Source organism: Hyla sarda, chromosome 10 (assembly GCF_029499605.1).
Source record: "Hyla sarda isolate aHylSar1 chromosome 10, aHylSar1.hap1, whole genome shotgun sequence".
Lineage (NCBI taxonomy): Eukaryota > Metazoa > Chordata > Amphibia > Anura > Hylidae > Hyla > Hyla sarda.
Window position 1 is genome coordinate 123,583,284 of NC_079198.1, and position 22,366 is coordinate 123,605,649.

Below are 22,366 nucleotides of genomic sequence, written 5' to 3' on the forward strand. Positions count from 1 at the left end.
CAGATCTTATTGGTTCTCAGTGCCTTTTAATAGATCCACCAGGTTTCATTTCTTTTGTGTGTGAAAAACAGGCCCTCAGCAGCAGTGTTTCCCAACCAGTGTGCCTCCAGATGTTGCAAAACTACATCTTCCAGCATGCTGGTAGCTGTAGTTTTGCAACAGCTGGAGGCTCCACGGCCTCAATTTCCAGGAATATATTTTAACTTTCTCCAGCAGGCAAATATTGATTTGCAGACAATGAATGGTTTTAGTGTACAATCATATATAGATTACATTGCATAACATATATACACAGGTTAATGAATAAGTAACGACTGGGTGTTACCATCCCCACTGGTCAAAGGGGTGTGTCCCTACTGTCCAATCAGTGTTGTTAGTGTTAGATTGTGTAAGGGAGTAAAAAAAGAGAGGACACACCCATTTGTCAATTGTTAGGATCAATTTCTCCCTGTGATCAGTCAACTCCGGCCGTGTTGATCAGCAGACAGATTTAATGCACATATATCGATACATGTGGATGTTACATGCAGAGAAACAGCTCTGCAGAAGAAAATCATACCCCAAAATAGATTACAGCCCTTTTATATGTCAACACTCTAAGTGTAAGCTTATTGGCTAAGGAATCCCGGTGGATAATGGTGTATAACTATATTACCAATCACAGGGTTCCTTGTACACTTTCTTCCTTATCATAGGAAAAGCTTGTTATCCAACATAAACCTCATTATTTACCAAGGTCATTTGGATAGTTTTCGAGCATCACTGGGCGCTGACCAGGACTAAGACAATGATTACTGAAACTAGATAAAACCTGCCACCATCATCTAAAGTTAGACTATATATATATATATATATATATATATATATATATATATATATATATACACACACATACATACACACACACATACACACACAGAACATAGATATCAAAATATAAATTTCACCAACAAATGTATTTAACATATCCAGGAAGAAATGGAAAATCTGAGTTCTAAGAAAAACTCCCTCTAAATTGCTACTTAAAGGGGTACTCCACTGCTCAGCGTTTGAAACAAACTGTTGTGAACGCTGGAGGCGGGAGCTCGTGATGTCATAGCCCCGCCCCCTCACAACGTCACACCCCCTCCCATAGACTTGCAGATTATGCTATCCGTTGCATGCCGTCACTTTGTAAAGCACCAGCAGTAAAGAAAAACTGATGAGTGCAATCCTTTCGTCTATTCTCATACATTTGAATATAAAGTTTTGTGCATTAACGGAATTAGCACCCCCCACCTGTGTAGCTCCTGCATAGGGATTCAGGCTTATACCTGAACAGTGCAATTTGCCAGATAAAACTGTGTACTGTGCCAGACATATTGGGGGATATTTATCAAAGCATTTAGACTGGTTTTTCCTGTCTATATTTGTCGCACAGAAAGTAGCAGTCTAAATATGTGTGACTTTTCTGCGACTTTTGCTTTAGAGGATTTTTAGAACATGATGCATTCTAGTCTATTTTAGACTTTTCAGCGACAAGTCGCATCGGCTGAAAGTACGCCGAAATGTCAGACCATGCTGGAGCAGGTTTAAATACAGTCTAAAGCATAGATCCCGAAGTCTGTGCGCATAATTTATCAAGGGCCGTGCAACTTTTGATAAATTAGGCGCACAATAGACCAGCCTAACCCTCTGTAGTTTGGTCTATGTTGATGCGGGACATAGACAACTTTGATAAAAATCTCCCATTGACTTTCTCTATTCTATGAGAGATATATATATATATATATATATATATATATATATATATATATATAGATATAGATATATACACACACACACACACATATTAGAAAACATGTTATATCTGATCCTATTGGCCAGCACATCAGAGCCTTGATGCTTGCCGTTGACAGATCTTAGTTACATAGTTACATAGTTACATAGTTAGTATGGTCGAAAAAAGACATATGTCCATCAAGTTCAACCAGGGAAATAAGGGGTAGGGGTGTGGCGCGATATTGGGGAAGGGATGAGATTTTATATTTCTTCATAAGCATTAATGTTATTTTGTTCCAGGAATGTATCTAACCCTGTTTTAAAGCTGTTAATTGTTCCTGCTGTGACCAGTTCCTGAGGTAGACCGTTCCATAAATTCACAGTCCTCACGGTAAAGAAGGCGTGTCGCCCCTTGAGACTAAACTTTTTCTTCTCCAGACGGAGGGAGTGCCCCCTCGTCCTTTGGGGGGGTTTAACCTGGAACAGTTTTTCTCCATATTTTTTGTATGGGCCATTTATATACTTATATACGTTTATCATATCCCCCCTTAAACGTCTCTTCTCAAGACTAAACAATTGTAACTCCTTTAATCGCTCCTCATAGCTAAGATGTTCCATGCCCCATATTAGTTTAGTCGCGCGTCTCTGCACCCTTTCCAACTCCGCAGTGTCCCTTTTATGGACAGGTGACCAAAACTGAACAGCATATTCCAGGTGAGGCCGTACCAATGCTTTATAAAGGGGGAGTATTATGTCCCTGTCCCTTGAGTCCATGCCTCTTTTGATACATGACAATATCCTGCCGGCTTTGGAAGCAGCAGCCTGACATTGCATGCTATTCTGTAGTCTGTGATCTACAAGTACACCCAGATCCTTCTCTACCAGTGACTCTGCCAGTTTAATCCCCCCTAAGACATACGATGCATGCAGGTTATTAGTACCCAGATGCATAACTTTACATTTATCCACATTGAACCTCATTTGCCAAGTGAATGCCCAGACACTTAGTCTATCCAAGTCATCTTGTAACTTATGCACATCCTCTATAGACTGTACTGTGCTACAAAGCTTGGTGTCATCTGCAAAGATAGAAACAGAGCTGTTAATACCATCCTCTATATCATTGATAAATAAATTAAACAACAGCGGTCCCAGTACTGAACCTTGGGGTACACCACTAATAACCGGGGACCAATCAGAGTACGAATCATTGACCACCACTCTCTGGGTACGATCCATGAGCCAGTGTTCAATCCAGTTACAAACTAAAATTTCCAAACCCAAAGACCTTAACTTACCTGTCAGACGTCTATGAGGGACAGTATCAAATGCTTTAGCAAAATCCAGAAACACTATATCCACAGCCATTCCTCTGTATACACAGCCCCCCTCTATATACAGAGCCCCCCTCTATATACACAGCCCCCCCACCCCCCCCCCCCTCTATATCCACAGCCATTCCTCTGTCAAGGCTTCTACTCACCTCTTCATAAAAGCAAATTAGATTGGTTTGACAACTTCTATCCTTAGTAAACCCATGCTGGTTATCACTTATAATACAATTATCCCCTATGTATTCCTGTATGTAATCCCTTATAAGTCCTTCAAACAATTTACCCACAATGCACGTTAAACTTACCGGTCTATAGTTTCCTGGGGAAGACCTAGAGCCCTTTTTGAAGATTGGCACCACATTCGCCTTGCGCCAGTCCCTTGGCACAATACCAGACAACAGAGAATCTCTAAATATCATGAACAGGGGTACAGATATTACTGAACTTACCTCTCTAAGAACTCTTGGGTGTAGTCCATCCGGTCCTGGGGATTTGCTTACATTTATATCACTTAACTTACCTTGTGCCATCTCTACATTAAGCCAGTTCAGTACATTACATGATGTGTTACCAGCACCGACCTGGCCAATGTCAGCTCCTTCTTCCATAGTGTATACAGAACTAAAGAACCCATTCAGTAGCTCCGCCTTCTCTTGATCGCCTGTGACAACCTCCCCATTATCATTATTAAGGGGTCCTACATGCTCTGTCCTTGGTTTTTTTGCATTTATATATCTAAAAAAATATTTAGGATTAGTTTTGCTTTCTTTGGCCACCTGTCTCTCATTTTGAATTCTTACACCTGTAATATCGTAAACTCTCAGCATGAGTTTAGTCCCATTGTCCATATTTGCAGAAAGTCAATAAGGAAAAGATACAGATATTCTGCAGTCAGTTATAGGTGTGAGGCGTCTGTAATGTGGAAAAACAGCATTTCAGACAAAATCAGCAGTTCACACATACACCTTACCTGAATGGACTCTAGATAGGTGAAGAGGATGGGCTCAATCTTCTGGAAGTTGATGGTGGCCAGGACTGTGGAAAAGTAAAAAAATTTTAGTCCCAAGACTCAAAAGTAAGTAATGCAATTAACTGAGAAAAAAAAAAACGGAAAATGGAGGCACCTAACTAACACACATTGGCATATGTAGATAGAAATCCATAGTATTCTTCGGTTCACTGAAAAAGCTGTATGTATCGGTGGTGCAAGGAAGTCCGTAGAATCAAATAATGCAATAAAGGAGGAGAAGAAATAAAGTCCAGCAACTCACCGCAATGTATGAATCAGTGGCTTGAAGCTGCCATGGATAGCCGGGATCGTGCGGGAAGCTCAGAGGCTACAAACCGGTAGGTTTCGTGCAATAGCACTTCTTCCGGCCTCGCGAGGCCGGAAGAAGTGCTATTGCACGAAACCTACCGGTTTGTAGCCTCTGAGCTTCCCGCACGATCCTGGCTATCCATGGCGGCTTCAAGACGCTGATTCATACATTGCGGTGAGTTGCTGGACTTTATTTCTTCTCCTTCTTTATTGCATCAAAAGTAAGTAATGGATCTATACATATTCCACCAGAAGTGCCACTCACACCATACATGACATCTCCAAGCTGGGATCTGTAGTTTTACAATAGCCAAAAAAGCCAGCAGGTTGGAGACCACTGATCTGTACAATATCATGGAGTTTGTATGAAAGCAATTCTCCATTACACAACTCTTACCCATACGTCTATCTCTACAATTAAAGAAACAGGATGAAGGGAAATCAAATTCCCTGCACCAACTAGTGCAGTCTCCATAACAGAAGCAGCTTTACCGTATAATCGCAATGATTCCCAATGGGAAAAATAATCTTAGGTGACATTTGGATGATTACACCAATTCTTCCCATAACAGAAGTTATGTTAAAGGCGTATTCCGCTGCTCAGCGTTTGGAACAGACTGTTCTGAACGCTGGAGCCGGTGATGTCATAGCCCCGCCCCATCATGACATCACGCCACATCAATGCAAGTCTATGGGATGGGGCGTGAACGCCCCCACCCATAGATTTGCATTGAGGGAGTGGGGTGTAACATAATGAGGGGGCGGGGCTATGATGTCACGAGCTCCCGGCGCCAGCATTCAGAACAGTTTGTTCCAAACGCTAAGCAGCGGAGTACCACTTAAAGTACTCTTGCAAATATCCCCGATACCTGCTGCAAACATTCAGAACCCCAGTAAGGAGCCCAGACCAAGCGACCAACATCGCTGTGCCCCTGGTTCAAACTCATACACTGCACTATGGATCAGGTCTCTGTAATATGTTGCCGCTCCGCTATCCATTCTCACGTCATCATATCTTATGAAAGAACATGTGACAAACACGTCATTCTGCTTCCTCCATTGCATTACACTAAGTTCAAGCAGAGAGTGCAGGCGCAGTGGAGGAGGTAGAAGGACACGAATGTCTCGCGCTCCTCCATAGGATGCTAGTATGCCATGGATGGGAGAATGGGGTAGTGGAGCGGCAACATATAAAAGAACTGGGCCATAGTGCAGTATATGAGTAAGTGCAAGGGGTACTACTACAGCGGGCGTGGGGGAGATTGCTGCTGCTACCTACAGGGGATCTGTTAATATCTAAGGGGGGGGGGTGTAAAACTGTAATAAAAGTGTAAAACTGTAATAAAAGTGTAAAAAACAGAAATGTCATTGGCCAGCGATGGCTGCTGTGGACCTACCTCCTTCCATACTGCCAGAACTGATCCCATCTTTGTTATCAGAGGTTAGTAACAATTCCACAATCCCACGACGTTGCAGAGCCTGGAGCGACAATGAAGTGATGTTCATATTAAGGAGGACGAATCATCTGCCTAACATTTAATATAAGCAATGGATGACGCCATCTCGAACACATTACACAATAGACAGAAATTAGGAGACGTGTTTATGTAAAAATATGACGGGTTTATTTCCCACTCCCCTCCTACCACCTCTCTAGCCACATAATACAAGAGGAATGAAAACAGAGGAAAAAACAAGACAGAAGACATTTCACTGGCCTGCACTACTTACCTTTTAACAGGTTTTGAAGTTTTAGATAAAAAATAAAATAAAAATTGCACAACCACTTTTGCTGTTTACATCTACACTAAGGGTATGTTCACACGTGTAGATTTTCCACGCGTATTTTACGCTGCAGATCCGCCACTGAAGGACCTCTGTATGGTGCCCTTAAATATGCCTGCTCGGAGAGGCAATACGCCGCTACGAGCAGACACGCTGCGATGTGCGAGTCGCCGTGCATGCGCGGTGTACTCGCACACATCGCGGCCGCTTCCCATGCTCAATGAGCTAGGCCGAGAGCTGCCGCGATGTGCGAGTATACTGCGCATGCGCGCGTCGACTTGCACATCGCAGTGTGTCTGCTCCGAGCAGCCACATATAAAGGCAGCATATAGAGGTTCGCACGTCTGAACATACCCTAAAGAGTTGCTAACCTTCAAACTTTCATTTTTTTTAAAGTAATTTTTAAGCACTTTTCAGGCTACAGCAAATGCTGTCTCCCCAAAGAATAACAATTGGGGGGACATAAGCTTGTCAAAACAAGTCACTGGGACTTTATTTTACACCTGAAACAATTACAAATGCAAAATGAAATAGAGTGAGCAGTGTTTTGAGACATAAAAAGCCATGTTTGGGCTGTTTTACATCTAAATAAAAATGGCCCAAAAAATGGCATGCATAAAGTTTTAGAGTCGGCAAACCTTGTATAGATCTAGTCTAGCTCTTAGTCGAGGTGTGGATGCAATTACATCCAATGTACACAATACTATGTAAGCTTAAAGGGGTACTCCGGTGGAAAACATTTTATTTATTTTTTTAAATCAACTGGTGCCAGAAAGTTAAACAGAAAAATCTTAAATCTTAAAAAATCTTTACTCTTCCAGTAATTATTAGCAGCTGTATGCTACAGAGGAAATTATTTTCTTTTTGAATTTCTTTTTTGTCTTCTCCACAGTGCTCTCTGCTGACACCTCTGTCCATGTCAGGAACTGTTGGGAGCAGCATAGGTTTGCAAAGGGGATTTTCTCCTGCTCTGGACAGTTCCTGATACGGGCATCAGGTGTCAGCAGAGAGCACTGTGAATAAGACAAAAAAGAAATTCAAAAAGAAAAGAATTTCCTCTGTAGCATGCAGCTGCTGAAAAGTACTGGAAGGATTAAGATGTTTTAATAGAAGTCATTTACAAATCTGTTTAACTTTCTGGCACCAGTTGATTTAAAAAAAAAAAAAAAATTATATATATATGTTTTCCAGTGGAGTACCCCTTTAACAGCCTGGGCTAATACAAGTAGCAAACTAGCAGTGATATTTGTGCAGCAGCTTCTCATGTGTTTAGCTCACAGAGCATTGTCTAGACCAGTGTTCCTTATTGCTTTCCAGCTGTTGCAAAATGACAACAAACATGGGGGGGTTGTAGTTTTGCTACAGGTGAAGAGCCACAGATAAGGAAACACAAATTCAGTGTTTACCTATCAGTGTCACTCCAGCTGTTGCAAAACTACAACTCCCAGCATGCCCGGACAGCCTTTGGCTGTCCGGTCATGCTGGGAGTTGTAGTTTTGCAACAGCTGGAGTCGCACTGGATGGGAAACACTACACTAGTCTAAGACTGATATTAGGGATCGACCGATATTATCGGCCGATAATGACGATTTTGGGCACTATTATCGGTATCGGCAATTACCTTGCCGATAAGCCGATAATGCGGCGCCCCCCCCCCCCCACGATAATTACCTGTTCCTGGGGCCCGAGGTCCACGATACTTCTGGCTCCTACTGCGTCCTGCGTTACGCTGTGCGCAATGATGAGTGATGTGACGCGATGTCACCGTCAGTGCGCACAGTGACAGCTCAGGAGGACGCCACCGGAGCCAGATGTAGAGTGGACACAGGGAACAGGTAATTATAAAACCGGGGATGGGGAAGGCAATGGGGCCATGGCTGTGCGGTGAGGGGTGCGACGCGGCGTGGTGGGGTGATAGGGGGCGCGGAGCAGGGGTGGGGGGCAGCGGTGATAGGACTCAGGACCCCCGGTCAGGCAGGAGGAGAGAAGCGGGTGGCGGCGGCGGCCTATGGCACCGCAAAAGCCACTGCAGTTCATTGATTTAAAGCGCCCATTTTAAATCAATGATCTGCAGCGGTGTCGCGGGGGGATAAATAGCCGATAACTTATACCGGAATATCGGTATAAGTTATCGGCTATCGGCCCTAAAAAAAAAAAAAAGTCGGTCGATCCCTACTGATATAACTGTATACAATTCTTATCTGAGAGGTGAACGACTGTTTTCTCGTACAATGACAGGAATCAAAGATATTGCAAATGATGTAGCATTGAAACTTGACCAACTGAAGAGATTTAAAGGGCTACAATGCCGCCTCCCATAGATTTGCATTGAGGGGGCATGGCTGTGACATCACAAGGGGCGTGGCCGACCCCCGCAGTGCAAAAACAGCATTTGGAACATTTAGTTTCACTCTTCCCAGTGGAGTACCCCTTTAAGGGGTTATCCAGCCTTACAAAAACGGATGGCCTGTCCTCAAAATAAGCCCATAATATTAGACTGGCGAAGGCCTGAGCTGTTTGGAGGGGCCACTTTGCTAGTACAGCAGTCTCTTCAATGCTTACCTCAGTTTGTTCTCACAATAACCATACAATCAGTAGCGGAGGAGCAAGGTACGGCAACATTGTCCTATACCAAATTTGAGGTGATCAGTCCAGAAACAACAATGAACTCACCATCTTTATGAACTCCATGTAATTGGCATCCTTGGCATATGAACCATACTCATTCTCCACTTGCACAGCGATTATTGCACCTCCTCTGGAATACTGCGATAATAACAGAAACACGTATGAAATTTACATGTACAATAAATCTACTTTATCTCAGTTATAGCCCCTGATATAAAGCTGTTTTTCCAATAAAAATTGTCATAGATGTCAAAAAGCCCCATAAACATCTTTTGCTTACTGAAAATCTGTACAGACCTAATACTTCTCACAGCTGAGGGTTTGCTTTAAAAGGGTACTACGCCCCTAGACCTCTTATCCCCTATCAAAAGGATACTGTTTAGAACGCCGCATGGAGATCGCGCAGGGTCCCAGCGGTGAGACCCCCGCGATCAGACATCTTATCCCATATCTTTTGGATAGGGGATAAGATGCCTAGGGGCAGAATACCCCTTTAAGAAACTGAAAGAGACTGGGTCACATATCCCAGGTACCCAAAGGGCTCATCCACACTATGAACATTTTGCTTGTTTGTGGCTCAGTGGTTAAAGGGGTATTCCAGGAAAAGAACAACTGAACTTCAGCAGCTCATAAGTACTGAAAGGATTAAGATTTTTTAATTGAAGTCATTTACAAATCTGTTTGTTTCTGGAGCCAGTTGAGATATATATACACATACATACATATGAATCCAAAGAAGAAGCGGCACTCCAATGTGGCAAAAAAAATGGTGCATTTATTCACCCATTCAGTTACAAGTGCTACGTTTCAGTCTGCACAATGAGACCTTTCTCAAGCCCTTGAGAAAGGTCTCATTGTGCAGACCGAAATGTAGCACTGGTAACTGGATGGGTGAATAAATGCACAATTTTTTTGCCACATTGGAGTGCCGCTTCTTCTTTGGATTTATATCTTCATGGGACATTGAGTCTTGGGACACCAGAGTCATGGGACACCAGAGCCTGTACACAGTGCCGGTTCCTTTCCACATATGGTGTAATATATATATATATATATATATATATATAAAATGTTTTTTTCCTGGATAATCCCTTTAACATTGTTGAATTGCAGAAAAATCCTTCCAAGGACAACAACTGCAATGAGTTTGCATGTTCTTCCCATGTTTGAATGGGTTTCCTCCCACACTTCAAAAACATACTGATGTGGGCTATAGGAATAAGAATTATCATAATTTCCAAGAGAAAAATCAGGGCGGATTCCGCCCATTTTCTGCCAAAATTAATATGTTAATTCTTTAAGCAGAATCAGATAGGGAAATGCCCATTAGTTAATAGGACTTTGAATTTAAGGGGTTAATTTAGATAACAAATTCTGTGCACAATTAACACCAATTCTGGGTGGTGCAGAACCACTGAGGAAATTAAAGGAGTACTCTGATTTAAAAATGTATACCCCCCAAATGTTCCCCATGGCTGTACCTCTCTGCGCATGTACTTATTTCTTAAATCGGTTCAGCCATTCTCCCGCTGCGGGGCCCTGTATTTTCTGGTCATGGTGGTGTGGAGGATGACGCATAAATCGTCATCCCCCATGCTGCATTGCTACAATTTCCTGTCCCTCCATGCCTCCCTCCTCCTCAACCCCTCCCCTCTCTCCTGCTCTCTCTTACCTAATAATTTTAATAAAAACGCCCCCCCCCGCTGCCCCGCCCATACCCCTAAACACACCCCTATCATCTTTGTCTCCCTCCCCCTCCATTCCCCCGCACCAATGAAAGGGAGCTGCGCCGCTGCACTCAGTTCCCAGCGGAGATATAGCTATGCGAGCACAAGCATGCGCTCTAAATTGAGGCTACGCTAGAAAAGTTACTAAGTCGCTTGTAGAATATCCCTGATAGTTACGCCAGCGTAACTATCAGGGATATCATTGGCCTACAATTATCCCATGTCCGGTCCCGGGGAGATTGTATGTGCGCACGCGCGGCTGGATCGCGCTGATAGGCGGAGGATATTCCGATGCGTTTGCACAGCCCAGCCAATGACAGCTGTGCAAACGAAGACTATATGAATATGCAAAGGATGGGAGTGACTGGATCGCAACGAGGGGGGCAGGCTTAGAGAGGAGAAGACTATGAGAGCGGTGACGTTTCGTTACAAGATGGCCACGGTCGGCTGAACACACGGGGTACGAAATTCATAATTCTGGCAGACAGGCTGTACTTTCGGATATCGGAAATGTCGGGAATGCTTGCAAGTGAGACTACTGAGGTAACTGGCTTTATTATATAACTTTGTGCTAGTTGTGCAATGCCATAAAGTAACTTTGCTCCAGAGTACTCCTTTAAGCAAGGGAATTCCTTGCAAAATCTTCTCAGTATAAACATATGCAAATACATTATACAGACTTTTCCCTATTCCCTGTACAGCGATGCTTTCATCCATGGACCTCACCTGATGTCTGACCACCTTGGGGAGGAGCTCATTAAAGTAAGCCTCGGTGGCCTCCGTGAAGCCTTTGTAGGTTGTTCGCAGCTGCATGTCCTTGTCCCGTAGTAACCAGCTGTAAGACACAGTGCAATGAGATATAGGATGTATGTATGAGTTTTTAACTTATGGAAGTAAACAAGGTTTCCAATCACTGACAGCAAACAGAAAATGGTAAAGAATTGAAACAAGACACAACAAAACTTTTAGGGTACGTCCACAAGAGTGGATCCCCAGTGTGTATTACGCTGTGGATCTGCCACTGAAGGACTGCTGTATGCTGCCTTTACAGGTGCCTGCTCGGAGTGGCAGCAATACGCCGAGTCGCTGCGCATGCGCGGTGTACTCGCACACATCGTGGCCGCTCCCCCTGCTCTGTGAGCTAGGCCGAGAGCTGCCGCGATGTGCAAGTATATCGCACATCGCAGTGTGTCTGCTTGTAGTGGTGTATTGCCGCTCCGAGCAGGCACCTGTAAAGGCACCATACAGCAGTCCTTCAGCGGCGGATCCGCAACATAATACGTGCTGGGGATCCGCTCATGTGAACGTACCCTTACATAATAAATTGAGCTGCTGCCTGGGCTTGCACACTTTGCTATGGACCAGTGGTCTCCAAACTGTGGCCCTCTACCTGTCGCTGAACTACAACTCCCAGCATGCTGGGAGCTGTCGTTTTTCAACAGCTGGAGACCACTGCTCCGAACTATTATTTTTACAGAAAGGATCACATACAATATCGAGAGACCAGACATCTAAAGCCCTAAATTTTCTTCCACCTCATTTTCTCCCTCCTTCTGCACCTCCATATCTGTTATTGTTATTGCAGCAGTAACAAAAAAAAACCTTATGAGACACTAAAAGGTTATATAAACAGGGAACATAAAGAACACAGCAACCATGGGAGGTAGGCAGCCTCCTGGGGGCAGTCATGTGGCTGTCGGCATGGTGTACGAGACTCAGCCGCAACGACATATGGGAAGCGTTATTGTTGATGGGAGGGAAGAGGCAATTTTCCAGTGTCAGTGCTACGTGCATGAACTCACCTTGGCAGCCCCCCGAGATCCCACTCTGCGCAGATATAGGGCCCGGGACGTAAAATCACCCATAATCCCACTTCAGCGGCTGTGTCCAAATATGCCCTGCGGGAGACGGAGGAGACGAGTTATCGATTAAGGGCCAGACACAGCGGAGAGAGGGAGAACAGAGAAAAGTCACAGCCACATAACCTTTATATTAGAGTATAATGTGCATAGATTGGAGGTGGAAGGATGTTTTAGTGACTGTGGCCTTTCCATTACCACAGATGTACATAGAGGTGACATTACCCAAGGTCCAGATTTGCCGAGAAGTCAAACTTGCCCCTTCGTGGCTCATGTAAATTCCACGGTACATATCTAGGATACATAAGGGGTTAATAGTTATTGATCTGACACATCATCACACGATTTCCATAAATTGCGCCAAGGGGTACCTGTTAGGCTGGGTTCACACCACGTTTTTGCAGTACAGTTCCCGTATACGTTTTTAATTTAAAAACCGTAGGGAACCGTATTGAAAACCGTATGCATTGACTCTCCATTGAAAATCGTATGCCAAGCAATGGATCAGGTTGTGTCAGTTTTGCGTCTTGTACGGTTTTGTCAGTTTTTTTCCCGTACCCAAAACCGTAGCCTACCACGGTTTTTGGTCCGGATGAAAAAAAACGTATTGAAACGTATACTTTTTTTATTTATTTTTTTAACATGGGAGTCAATGGGAACCGTACGGTTCCATCCAGTTTTTACCATACGGTTTTTAACTTTGCACAGTTTTTTTCTTGGCATTTCAATCAAACAAGTCAAATTTTATTCATAATGGAATGAAAAGGTTAAAAACGTATACTTTTTTTTTCTTAAAAAACAGATACAACCGGACATCATTTTTCAAACCGTATACGGATTAAAATTTGTACACATGTTTTGATAGAGTTTAGTCAGGTTTTGAGGAATCCGTTTTTCTATCAAAAACCTGATATGGGAACTGTATTGCAAAAACGTGGTGTGAACCCACCCTAAGGGTATGTTCACACTACGTAATTCCCGCGGAATTCCGCAAACGGAATAACGCGCTGAGAACATAAACATCAGTGTGAATGGGTTTCCGGGAGACCCGTTCACACTGCGGAATTTCAGCGGCGGACAATTCCGCCGCTGAAATTGTTCCGCGCGAAGAAAGAACATGTTCTTGGTGACGGGGCAGTGCCAGAATGGAATCTCCGCTCGCGGAATTCTGCAAGCGGAGATTCCATTCACAATCCTTAGTGTGAACATACCCTAACAGGGAAAAGGGAAAGGATATGGTATATATGTCACGCTATATACTAGAATCATAGCGCTCGGAAATTTCGCCAAGTGAACAAGGCCTTAGAGTAGTGTTTTCCAACGAGTGTGCCTTCAGCTGTTGCAAAACTACAACTCCCAGCTGGGAGTTGTAGTTTTGCAACAGCTGGAGACACACTGTTTGTAAAACACTGCCTTAGAGCTTGGCTGTTTGGTCACAACCTGCTGTTTCCAACTAGAATTTTTCTATATAAAAGAGGAGCAGACTGGACATTGCCGAGATGAATCTTGAACCCTCCAAACCAAGAGAACGAAGGTGCACAAAGAATGAGCGGCAGGGCAGCATCATGTGACATCTACCAAGCGTCTCATTGGCTGCATCTCCCCCCCGCACTGAGCATCTCCCGGCTATTTACACTCTCATGGTACCTACGTGGTAAGTGTGTTCAGTCCGCAGGCCTTCATCTTCATCATTCGATCCTTCCAGTATTCTTTGGGGATTCGGAAGTAGTGCATAGAACCTCCCAGAATCCTCAGTGGCTCGCCCTCCAGTGAGAACTGTCCGTTCTCTGCCTGCAGACCTTTATGGCGGCTCAACATCCTGATCGAGAAGGAATCCAGGAGACGAGGCCTGCGGGTGAGGAGAACACAGTTATGGGATAGAAATGTACTAGTACAACTTAACCTGAAATACTCTGTGCTGCTTAGAACCTTGTACTCTCCATTTTCTGACATCCCACAAGATTAAAAACCGTATACTGTTTGAAAAATGATGTCCGGTTGCATCAGTTTTTTTTTTAAGAAAAAAATGTATACGTTTTTAACTTTTCATTCCATTATAAATAAAGTTTCACTTGTTTGATTGAAATTCGAAGAAAAAAAAAATGTGCAAAGTCAAAAACCACATGGTGAAAACCGGATGGAACCGTACGCACATACAGTTCTGTACGGTTCCCAAGTTTAAAAAAAAAATTAAAAAAAAGTATACATTTCAATACGGTTTTTCACCCGGACCAAAAACCGTGGTAGGCTACAGTTTTGGGTACAGGAAAAAAACGGACAAAACCGTATAAGACGCAAAATGGACACAACCTGATGCATCGTTTGGCATAAGGTTTCAATGGAGAGTCAGTGCATACGGTTTTCAATAGGTTCCGTACGGTTTTCAAATTGAACACGTATACGGGAACTGTATTGCAAAAAACGTGGTGTGAACCCAACCTCAGTCTGTTTCCTCCACAAGAATTTTCCTAAAATACTCTGCGTGTGGACAAAAAGAAGACATTACCCCCTATATACGTTACCCCCTATATACAGCAGTGCTCTCTATATCCTTCCCGTAGACTCTCGACCAACCGGCGACTGGAGAGAAGGAACTAAGTGAACTCTGCTCATCTCGCTTCTTATCTTGGAAGCCAATGTCCAAGGCTGTAAATATTCTATATTCTTCAGTCTTTAAGGTCCTTCCAGCTATTAATAGGTTAACCTGATTATTTTCTGACACGTACGAAGTGAACGTCCTCTAATCTGACAGCTCAGACATGTGAGAATGATGAAGGTTCATGAGATCTTATCAGACGTAACATTATGTATCTCAAGACTCAGGACAAAAAACAAGGTATAAAATATATGGAAAGGAACTAGAAGGCCGGGAGCCGGACACCAAGGAAGAGATCAGTCCCCGCACTGCATGAGAGAGAACGCTGGCGCCACCATACTCTTCACTGCAGCTCTAGGAGCCAGGGAAAAAAAAGTTAGGGGCCAGGATAACTTTACGTGATCAGTTATTAGTGTCCCCTCATCTCTCCCTGTGTCACGGTCATTAGTGTCCCCTTATCTCTCCTTGTGTCACAATCATTAGTGTCCCTTCATCTCTCCCTGTGTCACGGTCATTAGTGTCCCCTCATCTCTCCCTGTGTCACGGTCATTAGTGTCCCCTCATCTCTCCTTTGTCATGGTCATTAGTGTCCCCTCATCTCTCCCTGTGTCACGGTCATTAGTGTCCCCTCATCTCTCCCTGTGTCACAGTTATTAGTGTCCCCTCATCTCTCCCTGTGTCACAGTCATTAGTGTCCCCTCATCTCTCCTTGTGTCACAATCATTAGTGTCCCCTCATCTCTCCCTGTGTCATGGTCATTAGTGTCCCCTCATCTCTCCCTGTGTCATGGTCATTAGTGTCCCCTCATCTCTCCCTGTGTCACGGTTATTAGTGTCCCCTCATCTCTCCCTGTGTCACGGTTATTACTGTCCCCTCATTTCTTCCTGTGTCACAGTTATTAGTGTCCCCTCATCTCTCCCTGTGTCACAATCATTAGTGTCCCCTATTTTCTCCCTGTGTCACAGTTATTAGTGTCTCCTTATCTCTCCCTGTGTCACGGTCATTAGTGTCCTCTCATCTCTCCCTGTGTCACAATCATTAGTGTCCCCTATTTTCTCCCTGTGTCACAGTTATTAGTGTCCCCTTATCTCTCCCTGTGTCACGGTCATTAGTGTCCCCTCATCTCTCCTTTGTCACGGTCATTAGTGTCCCCTCATCTCTCCTTGTGTCATGGTCATTAGTGTCCCCTCATTTCTCCTTGTGTCACAATCATTAGTGTCCCCTCATTTCTCCTTGTGTCACAATCATTAGTATCCCCTAATTTCTCTGTGTCACAGTTATTAGTGTCCCCTCATCTCTCCTTGTGTCATGGTCATTAGTGTCCCCTCATCTCTCCTTGTGTCACAATCATTAGTGTCCCCTCATCTCTCCCTATGTCACAGTCATTACTGTCCCCTCATTTCTTCCTGTGTCACAGTTATTAGTGTCCCCTCATCTCTCCTTGTGTCACAATCATTAGTATCCCCTGATCTCTCCCTATGTCCGAGTCATTGGTGTCCCCTCAACTCTCTCTGTGTGTCAGTCATTAGTGTCCCCTCATCTGTCACAATCATTAGTGTCTCCCTTATCTCTCCTCATGTGTCACAATTATTAGTGCCCCCCTCATCTCCCCTCATGTGTCACTCTCCTCAGAAACTCAGGCTGTTGCTTTGCCCTAACCTATCCTTTACACCAGAGTGCCACCAGCTGTTGCAAAACTACACCTCCCAACATGCTAGGAATTGTAGTTTTGCAACAGCTGGAGGCAGCCCAGTTTGGAAACACTGCTTTACACTGTAGCTCTGCTCCTTTAGATGTTAGTTCCAGTCTTTAGACCCTTGACTGGGGCAGCACCAATAACACAGACGCATCATGCTGGTGTGATCCCAGCCTCAAGTACTATGAAATCTATGTTCTGTCTTGTCTCTCCATGCTTTACACTGCAGCTCTGATTGACTGCTCTATAAGCTAAAAGTCAGTGTTTAAAGGGGTATTCCAGGAGAAAAACTTTATTTTTATTTTTTTTGGATCAACTGTCTCATGAAAGTTATACAGATTTGTAAATTACTTCTATACAAAAATCTTTATCCTTCCAGTACTTATCAGCTGCTGTATGCTTCACAGGAAGTTGTGTAGTTATTTCCAGTCTGTCCACAGTGCTCTCTGCTGACACCTCTGTCCGTGTCAGGAACTGTCCAGAGCAGGAGAGGATCGCTGTGGGGATTTGCTCCTGCTCTGGACAGTTCCTGACACGGACAGAGGTGTCAGCAGAGAGTACTGTGGTCAGACTGGAAAGAACTACACAACTTCCTCTGGAGTGTACAGCAGCTGAAAACATAGAATGTGTTGGCAGATAAGAGTCATTTGGCCCATCTAGTCTGCCCAATATTCTTAATGGAAGGATTAAGATTTCTAAATAAAAGTCATTTACAAATAACTTTCTAGCACCAGTTGATTTGAAGTTTAAATTCCTACTAGATACAGGTTAAATCTTTAATTTAAAGAGTACCTGTCATCAACAAAAACTTTTAATATGTTGTTCATAATCATTAATAAAGACATATTGTAATATATCTTCATTAAAAAAATATTAATATTTATACCAGTTTTTTCATTTTATACTGTTGGCCACTAGGAGTCTCTCTTCTATGCCTGGTCTGCAGGCAGCTTCCTATGCTTTTCATAGTACGTGTACAGCTTTTAGGACTAATGCTGAAGGGCTCTGGTCCTTCCACAGGAAGTTCTCAGCTCAGGACTCGCTCCCAGCCTGGAGCAGCACTGTGAGCTACAAGCCTGCACATGCCTCTCATATAACAGAGGCCAGTCACCTCCCCCCTGCTCTGTGTTCTCCCTGCCCCTCACCACACGTTATCTTATACATTGTATTATCTCACTGCACTCCCTGCTCTGTGCCCCCCCCCCCCCCCCCCCGACATTCATCTTAGTTACTGCCTCTGTAATTGTTCCCACCGCAGAGAGAGAGAGAGAGAGAGAGAGAGAGAGAGAGAGAGAGAGAGAGACACACACACACACGAGAGAGAGAGACACAGAGGCTGCCGTCCCTCCCCTGTAATTAGTCTGTATGCACACTGCAGAGCTGTGGCTGTTGGCTGTCTGGGCATGCTGGGAGTTGTAGTTTTGCAACAGCTGGAGGTACCCTAGTTGGGAAACACTGCTGCAGAGGGAGAGCAGCATACAGGAGGACTGGCAGGAGCAGAGTTCCGGCCAGGCTTCATGTGACATCATGCCTGCCGGGACCCGCCTCCTTCCACCCCTCAGAAAGACAGTGCTCCCGAGCTAATGAAGAGGGATATAAAAAAAAAAAAAAGCTATTTCCACAGCGTTTTAAACCTAAATAAACACAGGGATAGGCATAGTTCGAGTAAAGGACAGATGGGGAGGGGGATCAGGGAAAGTTTAGTTGATGACAGGTACTCCTTAAAAATAAAAAAATGGTGACTTTATCACATAACACGTATACAGATTATTTTTAGTAAGGCCGAGCCCCAGCGCTGACAGGCGATCACCTCACAGCGTGAACCTCACGCATTGATATTTCCATTGGAAAAAGAAGTGCTAGATCTTCCTTATATTTGTTAAACACGCTGGATACTCCTGTAACAAACCCTCAGCTGTGTGTAGCACTGGGCCTATATTGGGGTTTTTGAAGGCTCTTGATGTAAATAAGAATTTTCCACATTCACTGACAGCAAGAAGAGATCTTCCGAAATAGTTCAGAAGAGAAGCACGAACATTATTATAAAAATACATAACTTTTTAATACACATTTAAACAGATGTGGGAAATGGCCTGATAATATTCAAGGCGACAATGGTGGAGGGTAGAGATGAGCGAACTTACAGTAAATTCGATTCGTCACGAACTTCTCAGCTCGGCGGTTGCTGACTTTTCCTGCATAAATTAGTTCAGCTTTCCGGTGCTCCGGAGGGCTGGAAAAGGTGGATACATTCCTAGGAAAGAGTCTCCTAGGACTGTATCCACCTTTTCCAGCCCACGGGAGCACCTGAAGGCTGAACTAATTTATGCAGGAAAAGTCATCAACTGCCGAGCCGAGAAGTTCGTGACGAATCGAATTTACTGTAAGTTCGCTCATCTCTAGTGGAGGGAAGACGTGTACACAGCAGCCGCGCACAAACGTTATTACTGAGTATTACACAAGATACATTTCACGTCTCCTGGGACACGCACAGATCACAGGCAGCGTCACGTGTCACCTATTAACCATTAATCTCACATAAATACAATGCGAAGAGAGAATACAAATTTATATAGCAATTAGACTCTGGATGACAACCCCTGTGGGCACGCTCATGATGGATGTTGGTGGTTGTCATCCAGTATCTGCAGTGTAACTCTGAAGGACTATAATAGGGATCATATAGAGCAGTGGTCTCCAACCTGCGGACCTCCAGATGTTGCAAAACTACAACTCCCAGCATGCCCGGACAGCCGTTGGCTGTCCGGGCATGCTGGGAGTTGTAGTTTTGCAACATCTGGAGGTTCGCAGGTTGGAGACCACTGATATAGGAGGTATTTAGGGGTTCTGTCACAATGGTGCACAGCACTCTGCAGCTGCTAAAGGCTGGGGATACCCAGGCAGAGCCCTATTTAATGTGGGACTCTTGGAACTATTGTTAGGGGAACACCACTATAGATCTGTTAAAGGGGTTATCCAGGAAAAAACTATATATATATATATATATATATATATATATATATATATATGTACTGGCTCCAGAAAGTTAAACAGATTTGTAAATTACTTCTATTAAAAAAAATAAAAAATTATTAATTTCAGTACTTATGAGCTGCTGAAGTTGAGTTGTTCTTTTCTGTCTAAGGAACTGTCTCGAGAACTGTCCAGAGTAGAAGCGAATCCCCATAGCAAACCTCTTCTACTCTGTGCAGTTCCCGAGACAAGCAGAGATGTCAGCAGAGAGCACTGTTGCCAGACAGAAGAGAACAACTCAACTTCAGCAGCTGATAATTATTGGAAGGATTAAGATTTTTTTAAGTAATTTACAAATCTGTTTAGCTTTCTGGAGCCAGTTGATATATATAAAAAAAAGAAATAAATAAAAAAAATTATAATTTTTCCTGGAATACCCATTTAAATCTAAGGCTCCTTTCACACTACCAATTAGTGTGATGGCAGTTATAAAGATAGCGGGAGAAAGATGAGTGTTTGCGCCTTCTTTTTCTCCCACTATCTTCGGAGTTAAAACGGAAGTGAACGGGATTCTCTTTGCCCGTTTTAACTCCCGTTATACTCAGTTACAATAATGGACAATAAAGGGGTACTCCCGTGTAAAATTTTTTTTTTTTTTTAACTCAAAGTTAAACAGATTTATAAATCACTTCTATTAAAAAATCTTAATCCTTCCAGTACTTTTTTGGGGCTGTATACTAAAGAGAAATGCAAAAAAGAAATGCATTTCCTGTGATGTCATGACCACAGTGCTCTCTGCTGACCTCTGCTGTGCATTTTAGGAACTGTCCAGAGCAGCATATGTTTGCTATGGGGATTTTCTCCTGCTCTGGACAGTTCCTAAAATGGACAGCAGAGGTCAGCATAGAGCACTGTGGTCATGACATCAGAGGAAATGCAATTCTTTTTTGGATTTCTCTTTAGTATACAGCCCCTAAAAAGTACTGGAAGGATTAAGATTTGTTTTAATAGAAGTGATTTACAAATCTGTTTAACTTTCTGGCACCATTTGATTTAAAAAAAAGTTTTCCATTGAAGTACCCCTTTAAGCCCTTGCTCTACAGAAAAAGGTGAAAGTGTAAATCCTTTTATTTACTTACCTTGTATTACGAGTGACACAATCCTTTCTCCTCCACTGACATCTAAAGCTAAATTCATAAGCAGTGCAGCGTGGGAGCTCGAACGGCAATTACACAGACATTCTATGGCTCTCCGGCAAAACTACAACTCCCAGCATGTTCTGACAGACTGCGTTTTGCAACAGATTGAGAGTCACAGGTTGGGAAACATTGAGGTGCACAGTGAGACTCAAACTATTATGCCCCCAAACGATGAGGACACACGGATTCCTGGGCAGAGCAGAATTGGAATGTGAATATACATGAAAACACATGCACAATAACTTGTAAAATCTGCAAAACTACAACTCTCAGCATGCCTCTGGCAACAACTTTGCAACAGCTGGAGACACACTGGTTGAGAAACACTTCACTAGATGAATGTTGTCCGTGCCTCTGGCTGTCTGTACATGCTGGGAGTTATAGTTTTCAGGTCAGGATTAGGTACTGAGTAATATGTTAACCTCCAGAGCGGTATTCCCGAGCGTGACTCGGGGTTAATTTTCCCTGCCAGGATCGGTAACCCCGAGTCACGCTCGGGGTAGAATTACAGAGTTCCCGGCCGGGCTGCACGATATATCGCAAAACCAATGCGATATAGCGATGCGGCCCCCCGGGAAAACATGCGATTATCTGCTCTGCTCGGCTCCCGTTGCGGGGGCCGGCCAGAGCAGGTAAAGAAAAATACTAAAAGTCAGTGTTTCCCTACCAGGGGGCCTCCAGCTGTTGCAAAACTACAACTCTCAGCATGCCCGAACAGCCAAAGGCTGTCCGGGCATGCTGGGAGTAGTAGTTTCACAACAGCTGGAGGCACCCTGTCAGAAAAACACTGAGCTAAGTGTAAAAGGAAAAAGTAGTAAAATAAAAAAAAACTTTTGCTCACCTAATCCCGGTCCCTGAAGATGTCGTTCCCCTCCGTGCGCTCTGGTCCCTGCTCTATTCATCTTACAGGACCTTTCACTTTTCAGCCAATCACAGGCCGCAGTGGTGTAAAGCCTGTGATTGGCTGAAGGGGAAAGGACTTGTTCTGCAGCAAATACACTAGGTTTGAAATCTGCCGGCAAACCTAGTGTATACTGCTGCAGAACAAGGTGACAAGGGGGGGGATGTGACATGAAGGGGTGTGGGTGTGACAAAGGGGGGATTTGACAGGGGGAGGGGAATGTAACATGAAGGGGGAGAATGTGACAAGGGGGGGGATGTGACAAGGGGGGAAGAATGTGACAAGGGGGGAAGAATGTGACAAGGGGGGAAGAATGTGACAAGGGGGGAAGAATGTGACGGGGGAATGTGACAAGGGAGGGGGAATGTGATGGGGGAGATGTGAAATGGGCGGGGAGATGTGAGATTCAGTGCAAAAAATTGTACCGCTTTTGGTACAAATTTCCAGAAAGAATCATACCGCCAGGGAGGTTAAAGGGGTACTCCGGTGGAAAACTTTTTTTTTTTTTTTTTATCAACTGGTGGTAGAAAGTTAAACAGATTTGGAAATTACTTCTATTTAAAAATCTTAATCCTTCCAGTACTTATTA

The 22,366-nt window shown here is 43.8% G+C and overlaps 1 protein-coding gene across 4 annotated transcripts in view; it reads right to left on the reverse strand.

Moving 5' to 3' along the window:
• The window catches only part of GLB1L2 (galactosidase beta 1 like 2), a 95,368-nt gene that overhangs the window by 63,088 nt on the left and 9,914 nt on the right, over positions 1 to 22,366 (reverse strand). For 3 of the 4 annotated variants that reach the window (XR_008848458.1, XR_008848459.1, XM_056543928.1), the window contains exons 2-8: positions 14,064 to 14,261; positions 12,638 to 12,706; positions 12,356 to 12,451; positions 11,280 to 11,388; positions 8,872 to 8,964; positions 5,811 to 5,892; positions 4,066 to 4,130 (exon numbers count right to left, since the gene is read on the reverse strand). Coding sequence is in view for 2 of the 4 variants with exons in the window: in XM_056543928.1 (XP_056399903.1) it covers positions 4,066 to 4,130; positions 5,811 to 5,892; positions 8,872 to 8,964; positions 11,280 to 11,388; positions 12,356 to 12,451; positions 12,638 to 12,706; positions 14,064 to 14,261 (712 nt within the window). In the remaining 2 variants the exon portion in view is untranslated. The remainder of the gene's footprint in view (positions 1 to 4,065; positions 4,131 to 5,810; positions 5,893 to 8,871; positions 8,965 to 11,279; positions 11,389 to 12,355; positions 12,452 to 12,637; positions 12,707 to 14,063; positions 14,262 to 22,366) is intronic. The other variant, XM_056543929.1, reaches the window with a different exon arrangement.